Source organism: Charadrius vociferus, unplaced genomic scaffold (genome assembly GCF_000708025.1).
Source record: "Charadrius vociferus isolate BGI_N301 unplaced genomic scaffold, ASM70802v2 scaffold251, whole genome shotgun sequence".
Lineage (NCBI taxonomy): Eukaryota > Metazoa > Chordata > Aves > Charadriiformes > Charadriidae > Charadrius > Charadrius vociferus.
The window spans coordinates 2,266,143-2,276,122 of NW_009646963.1; the positions used below are offsets into that span (position 1 = coordinate 2,266,143).

Consider the following 9,980-nt stretch of genomic DNA (forward strand, 5'->3'; position numbering starts at 1 on the left):
CAAGTCTTCCCCTCCCTCCCACCCCTTTTTTTCTTTTGAACCCCTCCCCTACCCCAACCCAACATGGTAGACCTAAGGACGGAAACACACCCAGTGCAAACAAAGTTAAAAAGCTATTTTTTCAGTATATATGTTTCTTAGCAACAACTTCCGTATAACATGAAAAAGTGAAAAACTAGAAACTAATTTTTTTAATTTTTTCTGTTTAAATTTAAATGGTATGTGTACTTGCTTCACATTGTCTTTCTAAGTTGGCGTTCATGATTCAAGTATTTCAAGAGTGATATGTTCTCTTTTTGGATTCATATTCCAAACGAAAAAACTGAAGTTATATAAGGGAGGCAACTATGTGCTCAGACAGTCTGTCAATGACCCACCTTTTTTCTCTCTCCGTTTTCTTTTTTCCTTTTATAAATGTATTTATTGCAAGTTGAAAAAAAACGAAAAGGTCAAGTTAGTGCTGCTGCTGTTCCAAAAAAGGTCACGAGGTCAGAGTTGAAAGTTCTAAGTTCAGATTGAATCCGACCCTCCTCCCAGAAGGTCTCCAGGTAGTAAGGGAGCAGGGCTGCCCATTCTGTGTGAATCCTCTACGCTTGGGACCCCCCACAAGCTTGAAGAATAGTTTGGGGGCCCCCACAACGAAGCGCCAGTGAGATCACCCCCACTGCTGCCACCGCCGCCACCACTGCTCCACTGCCCAAGCCCTGTTGACCCACCAAAGAGATTCAAAGCAGGTCCAACTGGATCTGTCTGGTTCTGTCCTGTCTCCAGGGATTGCCAGCCTGCTGTGGGTGCACTTGGGGTTGCTGCAGGTGTAGGGGGCTGAGCTTGTGCCAGGAAGCGACTAACCTCTTCATCTGTGGCAAACTCAGCCAGGATGGTAGTGTTTCCCAACACACACCTAGAAGACAAGATACATGGAAGAGAAAAATAAAAATATAATTGGAGCCAGAAGGGAAGGGCAAGGGATTCAGAAGGCATGGCAACACCACTATTAGGTGCCCAAACCAAAGGAGGTATCAGCTTGCTACAATGGAGTGACCACATAAAACTTTAGCTGTTCATGACCATGAAACTGACTCAAAGCACAAGAACTTCAATTTTATAGGGGGGTAGGGACCAAAATAAACCAACTGACCCCTCCCCCCAACAGTCAGCTGTTATGCCTGCAACACAACCTTTCAAAATTTAAACTAAGGTCCTGAATATTAACACCAAGAGCAATAAAACTACCTATATATCATAGCTAAAATGGTAAATGCACATATGCCACCTTTCAAACAAAACAGAGGAAGAACAGGTTTAAAAGCTTGTGAAATTCAGGATAAGATTAGTATAGTTCAAAAGTTCTCCCCGAGTTGAAGGGCTTACACAAGCACCCCCCAACCCCACCCCCCCCAAGATTTCAGTCTCAAAACCTCTCACATTTTCAAAACATACCAGAGCCACAGTCAGTTCCGAAAAGCTTAAGAACAGGAAACCTAAGAGCCGCAGCTTTTCAAGTAAGGTACTTCATATGTATCTCAAAACTACAGCAGATTCCCATGCATTTGGGTTACACATATAGGAATGATCTTCATCTGAATCAATTCACAAGCTTTTATAAAATGGCCAAAATTGTACACTAAGGTGCATACTGGTCACAATTCCATGCTATTTGCACCTTCTTAGCTCTCTAAGTGCCAGTTTGTGCCAGCAATTAAAGATGACATCTTTGTTCTTCCTCTTCCTTTGCTAATGAAGGAAAGATTCCCCGCCAAACATGACACCTGAAATGAGTTTCCAAAGCGTAACACTGGACAGACGTTTTGTGTTCATGACTAACGCAGTACAAAGAACAGACACGGGGATTGCTTACATGTGCAGTGCAGTCTGGGCCTTGGCCGCCTCCTGTTTGGTGTTGTATCGGATAAGGGCGGTGCCCTGGGTCAGGTTCAGATGGAATGTCAGCAGTGGGCCATGCTGCATGCAGATCGTCCTCAAGGTTGACCCATCGATCTGAGGAAGAACAGCCAGGATAAAACAGATGTTTGTATCTATTTCTCCAAATAAACTTCAATCCTAACTTTGCCTCAGTAATTAAAAGATAAATGACTCTCAAAGAAAAACGAGTGAAAGCAGTGGGAAGTAAGCAAAGGTGACAGGATTTAATTTTCAAACAGAATCTGTATGCCTTGACTTCTTACAATTACTTTGCTTTATGGAATAATCTGACTTATACTTCTATTTAAAAGTTCTTTGCAAAACTGGAAATGTGCCACCTCCACAATGAGAGGTTTTTAAAATTTATTTTGGTGCTTTTTTGTCTTTGTAGTTTATGAAACAGTAAGTCACAGAAACATTCAGTGCTCTCTCTGCGAAACCCAGCAATCTTCACTCTTCCTGAACGAATGGCTTCACAGCAGTTGTTGCCTACATTCCTTCTGCGGCAGTAACAGCTTGTTACTTACCTCCAGTAACTGCTGTTCTCCAAGGTGTTCTGTACAGACAGATTCCATTCCTGGTATGCCACAGCAACACACACATGAATGGGATCTGTATGTGCAGATATTTAAGGAAGTGCTACTTTCTTCCTTCTCCCTTTCCCCTCCCTATTATATAATACAACCTCAAATGAGGAAAAGGGAAGTTGTGCATGGACACAAATATGGACAAAGTTAAAACAGAGAAACTTGAAATGAAGATACTGTCCCTGAAGCCACCTTGACCTTTACACTTCCTTCTCTCTAGTGAACTAACCTACAATGAACAGAGGATTTGTTATGGAAGAGACAATTATAATCTGTTTCTTTCTCTTTCCTATTGACTTAAATGCCTCCAAAATACATTCTTCTTCCATTAAATGATTCCTAAAGCAGTATTAAACCACCTTGCACAAGGGAGACTTAGAACTGCGCCTTTTTGTCATACCACTGCTGTTCCCTTCACATCAAGGAAAACAGTCTTTTCTATGAAAGCACAGTTTGCCATTTTGTGAGATCTGAAGGAGACCTTCGTTTTTCCTTTCACATTCACGTTTTCTTATACCGTAGCAGAAGCACGGTAAATTATCCTGCTAACAGGGGACTCTGTCTAGACCTCAGGGTGCTGCTGACAATCATATAGGCTTTTCCTAAGCCTTGAATACAGACTAACTGGGATTGTTGAAAACAGGATCTCTACAGAATTCATTTTGAATGGAAGCAAGCTCTGAGAACACTTGCAGGAGTGACCTAACTAGACTGTTTTTGGCAGGAGTGCTGGAAACATTCTGTGGTTGCACTATGGAAACACCAAAGTGAAAACTGGGAGTTACACCAGCTTTTTTATTGACAACATCCCAAAGAAGAATCTCTTTAACAGCAATAAACCATTCCACATTATGGTCACGCAGTTATCCTCCGTTCTAAGAAAAATCTTTCTGTTCCAATAATTTTTTCGTTTTTTAAAATTCTAGGTAAGGAAAGGTTATGATGGTCATGTAGCAAAAATTGAACATTTTAAAGTTAGTGGAATAGATTACAATAAAAACCCAAACAGACTGCAGCCCAGTTTAGTAGAAGCACATCTTGCGCATGCTGACAAATCTGATTTTGTTAGATTTTATTCGAAGAGAAACAACTGAAGAATACACAAATCTACCTCAGTAATGCAAACAAGTTCCCAGAGACAACAACAGAAAATACCTGTGGAGTGAGATTGTGAAGAACCAGCCAGTAGCTAGGACGAACTGAGCCACCATCACTCCAAGTAGATGCTGCAAATTAGAAGACAGAACAATCAAGACAGATTTGATAGAAAGAAAAGCTTTTTTTCTTTACAGTTAGGTCTTTTAATCTCAGACAAGTTCAGCATTATCAGCCCTGCTAACACATGAAAGCCTAATCTTCAGTCCTGAAAACAAAACTGCATCTCTCCTCACATTTCACATCAAGACTCACTTTTTACTAGACTGTACCTTCAAGGAGTGTCCCGCCCACAAAAAGCATCTAGTCTTGAAAGGCCCCATGCAGTAGGTATTCCCTTCTGTAAGTTCCCAGCCCTCTTCACTTATCCCCTGCAGCAGGACCCGGGATTTCACCCTCACCCCCATCCCAATTACTGACAGTAGAAGAGTTCTTTTTTTTTTCCTTTTACCAGACAACTGCAACTTTCTTTCATCCAAACCATTAGTGCTGTAAAACGTACACTCCTCAGGTCTGATCAATGGTGCTATCAGTTGATTCTTCTCACCAGAGGCAAGCCTTGAGTCCTGTGCCCCCCAGCCCCTGACTGATCGGGATGCTGTGCTGTTCCATGGAGATGATGGTTTGGGGTTGGTCAGGCCAGGAGGTGGGCGGGGCAGCCCTGTAGTGTTCCTTGAGGAAATATGGTTTTTCCACATCTTGTTGGAGAGATGAGTGGGATTGTGTCCTATGGGATCTGGGGACCATGTTGATTTGTAATCACTGAATTTTGCTAGAAGATTAAATAAATTGCATATATTAGAGAAACTTAAGGAGATTCAGTTAGCCTTTAACGGTACTATCACTGTAAACCCTTTGACTGCATTTTTATCGGAGACAAGCACAAAGCACAGAATCATACAGCAGTTAATTTACCATACCAAAAAAAGCCATGCTACTTGTAGGTTCATCTTTGATTATTTTATATATACTGCCAAGAAAAAAATAATCCCTAGACCATTTACAATAATGTAACTGGTTGCAGTATGTTCAATCATTAATAAGACGAACAGCAACTTTTATGTCCACACTAGGTTTCATTTAAGAATTTCTTACAGCTTTGGACATTACTGACCTTTAATGAAACTGAACCTTCTTCAGGCCATATACCTACAGAGAACTGAAACGAGTATTTACCACTCTTGGTCTACTAAGCTATCGCTACCTCCTAAAGATGCCCTCCTTTAAGATCAAAGCCTTCTCATGAATCACAAATTTCGTACAGAGTTGACACAATGACAACATGTAAAGAAGGCCACTCAGGTGTCTGACAGCTGGAGTTTTAAACAATCTTGATAGCGCATATTACTGTTTTTACTTGAAAGCACTATCAAATGTCTATTAGGAGAAGTTAAGACCAATAGCTGTTTATATAACAATAATTAATTAATAACAATAGCTGTTATCCCTAACACATTTCAAGAACCCTTTACATACAGAAGTCCAATAAAAAAAGGAAAAATTAACACACTCCCCAAAACACCGCTATTGGTCATGAATATTTGGAAGCTTTTCCTAAACCAGTTTTCCTTAAGAAATTACTCAGAATTTTCTCAGAAATTACTGAAAGACTAAATACTCAAAGTGGAACAAGCATGAGGAACTAAGTGATTAAGTGGAAAATGCTTTGTCCAAGTAAGTTTTGGAGCCTGCATACCTGAAGTGCTATGAACGTTGGTGAAGGAATTCTCAGAGGCACTGTAGGGCCAGGCACCAGGTGAAGGCAGCGAGGTGTTGAGGGAAGAATTAGACCCTATCAAAGGGAGAAGGAGAAAGAGAAGAGTAGGTCAATTTCATAGAGTCTCTGTAATACTGTTAAACCTCAAGAGAACCGTGATTTGTACCAATGCCAAGCTTTCATGTGATACACAGCCATGGTGCAAAGGCATATAGGCTTCCTTCTTAGTTAAATGCAATAGACTGTTACCCTGTTATGACAGGAACGTCAGAATATTCTTGAATATCAGAATGACGTAAGTAATCATATACCAGTAGTTCACTGTTTTACCTGTGGTGTTGTCCCGCAGAAGTTGGTGGTCAGTATCTACAATGGGAGATGTGGCTGTCCCCCCCAGCACACTTCCAGGGGTCACATAGGGGTCAGATTCAGGGTCAATGTTTTGTATACCTTTCCATGGCACTCCTGGTTGGAACTCTGGGACAGGAGGGGAAAAAAGGAATTAGATGCAAACAGAGCAATGCCATTTACTGGAAGTAAGTGTTGAAGATATTTAGGAGAGTAAATAATTGTCGTCTACACTGCTCCTCAGAAAAATCACACTTTTTTTGTAATTAAAATCTGTTTCACAATCTTTTTTCAATATTCCACAGCACTATCTCTAGTGTCATTATAAGATAGATTATATAAGATTAGATTCTGCACACATACGTTGCGTGAGTGCAGAAGCCTTTCTCAAGGAAAGGTTACCTACCTTAAGAGTTTGTAAACACAACATTTGGCACTTTACACCGTAGGTAAACACACACTTTATACATTACCTATCAATACTGAGGTAATGCTAAGGTGAGGTGGCCTTATGGTAAAAGCAACATATATATACACTCATTGACATTCCTCATGCATCACAATGAGATGGAAAAATATACTTATCATGCTTTAGTTTCCTTTCAACTATAGCTCCAGGCATGCCAGATTTTTAAGTCAAGAAGATGAGCTATGTGAAGTATGAATGTACAAACTCCAGCCACTGTAAGGAAGATCAGTAACTTGGCTCCCTCTCTGAGTGGATGTTCAATGAATAAAGTGCTGTGGTCAATTTTGGAAGCATTGATAAGGAAGCAAAACTATGAAACACAAAACAAGTAAAGAAGCTTCAGATACTATGCGACGATTTGTATAAGCATGAAAAGAGTGCCAAGGTGGCAGATTCATCCCTTGCAGATACAAGTCCAGAACACGGAACGATACCTTTATTGCCAACCTAAAGTTTTGAAATAATTAGTGACAGGATATTTGAGTATAATTAAAAATCCATGATTAAAAGTGGGATCCAGGATGTGCTCTCTGGAATGAAACCATGTAGGGTGACTCTGGCATGGAAGGGTTCATTTCAGTCACATTTGTAATGAAGAAGCATAGACAAGACTGACTTTCGCAGACAAATACAGAAGAAAATGTGATACTACTGGTTTAAACAATTGGCAGAGCAATGGCAATATTACATTGTGATAATGCACTGGCAGAAGAATCTCAGAAAAGACATAAGAAATGTCCCACTGGGTCAGAACTGTGGTCCATCTAGCCCACTGTTCTGCTAGGACTCTTTAGTATCTTTATCAATGATCTGGATGAGGGAATTGAATGCACCCTCAGTAAGTTTGCAGATGACACTAAGATAGGCGGGCATGTTGATCTGCTTGAGGGTAGGATGGCTCTGCAGAGGGATCTGGACAGGCTGGATCGATGGGCCAAGGCCAATGGTATGAGGTTCAACAAGGCCAAGTGCCGGGTCCTGCACATGCGTCACAACAACCCCATGCAGTGCTACAGGCTTGGGGCGGAGTGGCTCGAAAGCTGCCTGGCAGAAAAAGACCTGGGAGTGTTTGTGGATGGCCGGCTAAATATGAGCCAGCAGCGTGCCCAGATGGCCAACAAGGCCAACAGCATCTAGCCTGTATCAGGAATAGTGTGGTGAGCAGGACTAGGGAAGTCATCATCCCCCTGTATTCGGCATTGGTGAGACCCCCCGTCAAGTACTGTGTTCAGTTTTGGGCCCCTCAGTACAAGAAGGACATGGAGGTGTTGAAGCGTGTCCAGAGAAGGGCTACAAAGCTGGTGAGGGGTCTGGAGGACAAGTCTTAAGAGGAACGACTGAGGGAACTGGGGTTGTTTAGCCTGGAGAAGAGGAGACTGACGGGAGACCTTATCACTCTCTACAACTACCTGAAAGGAGGTTGTAGAGAGGTGGGGGCTGACCTCTTATCCCTGGTGACAAGTGATAGGACGAGAAGAAATTGGCTCAAGTTATGTTAGACGAGGTTTAGATCAGATATTAGGAAAAAATTCTTCACTGAAAGGGTTATTAAATATTGGAATAGGCTGCCCAGGGAGGTGGTGGATTCGTCACCCCTGAAGGTGTTTAAAAAAAAGGCTAGATGTGGTACTTGGGGACATGGTTTTGTCAGGGTAGATTAATGGTTGGACTTGATCTTAAAGGTCACTTCCAAGCTCAGCAATTCTCTGATTCTAATTCTATGACTTGTAGAAGAGATACTCTGTAGGGCCAGAACACAAACCTGGCCACTCAGGGCTACTGTCCGCACACTCTCCCAGCATCCACAATCCTTCTATCTAGGATGTCAGAAATACCCTCTATGGGCTAGCACCTGCTTGTGAAACTTTTTCCATCAGTTTATGCAATCACATTTTCAACTGGCTAGTACCATCTGTCTCCAGAAGCTCTAAAAGCAACACATTCCAGAAGTTCACCACTTTCTGATGGGAAAAAAGAACCACACTCATCTATTTGAAATTCATATCCACTTAAGTCCAGCATTTGCACCATAGTTTTAGTGTGGCAGGATTCACAGAATTAAAATTCTGTTTCTCTTGTTCACTGCCTTCCTGATTTTGTAAACCTCTGTCACATCTCTCAATCTTTAGTAACTCAACAAAATAATCTAGGACACCAGGTATCAATGTTTTTAACAGTATGAGCAACCAGCACTGCATCAAGGAAGGAACCTGCTCAGCCACTGCCAAAATACTGCAATCCTCTGACAAGCAGGACCACCTCATGCTTAAGGAACAAGCAACGCAGCTCTTGGGTCTAGCCAAAAGATCTTCTCTGTTCTGAGATGAAGAACCCATGAACACAGGTCGAGACCTGGGAATTAGAACTTGTTTGCAAGAAAAAAAAAAAAAAGGGTAAGTCCAAGTCTTGCCTTTGTAAAGATTTCTGAGACTTGGTGAGAATGAAAATTAAGTGCATAGTAAGCTCTCATCAAAGAGTTAAGGAATATTCAAACAAGGCTCTGAAGATTAGTCCCACTGTATATAAACACATTCACTCATCAATGTACTGCTGGTCTGTGAAGATGAGTTTTCCTTGAACTTCAGCATACTAACAAATTTCCAAACTACCCTTTGGGACTGACAGTTATGCACTTTCACCATCTCTCCCTACAGACATGCTCTTTTATTTCTAGATAGTAAAGAAAACATGAAGCGAGGTATTGGGAAAACCGTGACAGACACATCCAGGCCAGTCTGTCTGGAGTGTATGACTGAAGTGCTTTTGAATGGGAAATTACAGTCTAGTATTACCTAGGTATGCAAGTCTGTGTGACATAACCAAAAGATATAGTTCTCACCAATGCAGCAAAGCTTGCTCTCACCTCCAGCTGTGATATCAGTTTGACTGGGCACCACTTCATTTATCTTTGTGCTGAACAATACTGCTCTCTTGAACGGCAGAATTTCTGCAGCAGATGGCATTTAGGAGGAAAACGCGAAAGGTGTAGTCAGGGTGAATGCTGAGTGACCACTGTATTCATTCAAAGGAAAAACGCACCCATTTCAAGAGGTTTTCTCTTGTAAATTCATTTTCTTTAACAACTTATTTTCCAACACTAGGAAGAAAAATTCTACCTCCACGGCAGGAACTGACAGTGGGCCTCATGTACAAGCTTGCAGAGAAAAAGGACCTACAGTGTAAAATAATTTTGGGTCTTTATTCTTCATCAGGAGCGTTGATAAGGTGGATCATGATTTCAGCTCAGTTTTCCTTCTCGAGGAAGCCAATAACCTAGAGAGGCTATGAGACAGCTTAAGTGGCTGATGATTATGGGACAGTAATGCTCGTCCCAATAGTCTATGTACTTCATAAGAGAGGGCTAGCAATACAGCAGTAATTGCATAAAAGCCACTTGCCAGAACCAATGATCTGTTAGACATCTGCAATCACAGTCATGGGCTACTCATTTAAACAATAAACTAGGGATGGCACTGATGATCCCAGCGACAGTTTATGTTCAGGATTGGTGAACTCCAGCTATCCTCTCACAGTGGTGAGGCAGTCAGCAACAGCAAAAAATTTTACTTGTCACTGACAGTGGGACTGCAGGTATCACTAAGGAAGCTCTACGATATCAAGGGGCAGACTAGCTATCCAGCTTCTCATTTCTGTAACAGCCTTCTGGTACCAAGAAATCTTGCCAGAGCCAGTGGCTACTCCAAAACCTGGAAAACACAGCAGAGTTGATCCTCACATCCCTCTCCTAACATTCCAAGCAGTACTGTGTTTCTCAGTATTA

The 9,980-nt window shown here is 41.7% G+C and overlaps 1 protein-coding gene across 1 annotated transcript in view; it reads right to left on the reverse strand.

Annotated features, from left to right (window-relative positions):
- Positions 1-342: 342 nt before the first annotated feature.
- Positions 343-9,980, reverse strand: part of TNRC6B (trinucleotide repeat containing 6B) — a gene marked incomplete at its 5' end in the record, with an annotated part of 41,521 nt that continues 31,883 nt past the window's right edge. Inside the window, 6 exon segments of the mRNA XM_009895285.1 lie at positions 343-901; positions 1,859-1,998; positions 3,666-3,736; positions 4,117-4,437; positions 5,362-5,457; positions 5,713-5,859. Coding sequence (XP_009893587.1) covers positions 511-901; positions 1,859-1,998; positions 3,666-3,736; positions 4,117-4,437; positions 5,362-5,457; positions 5,713-5,859 — 1,166 coding nt within the window.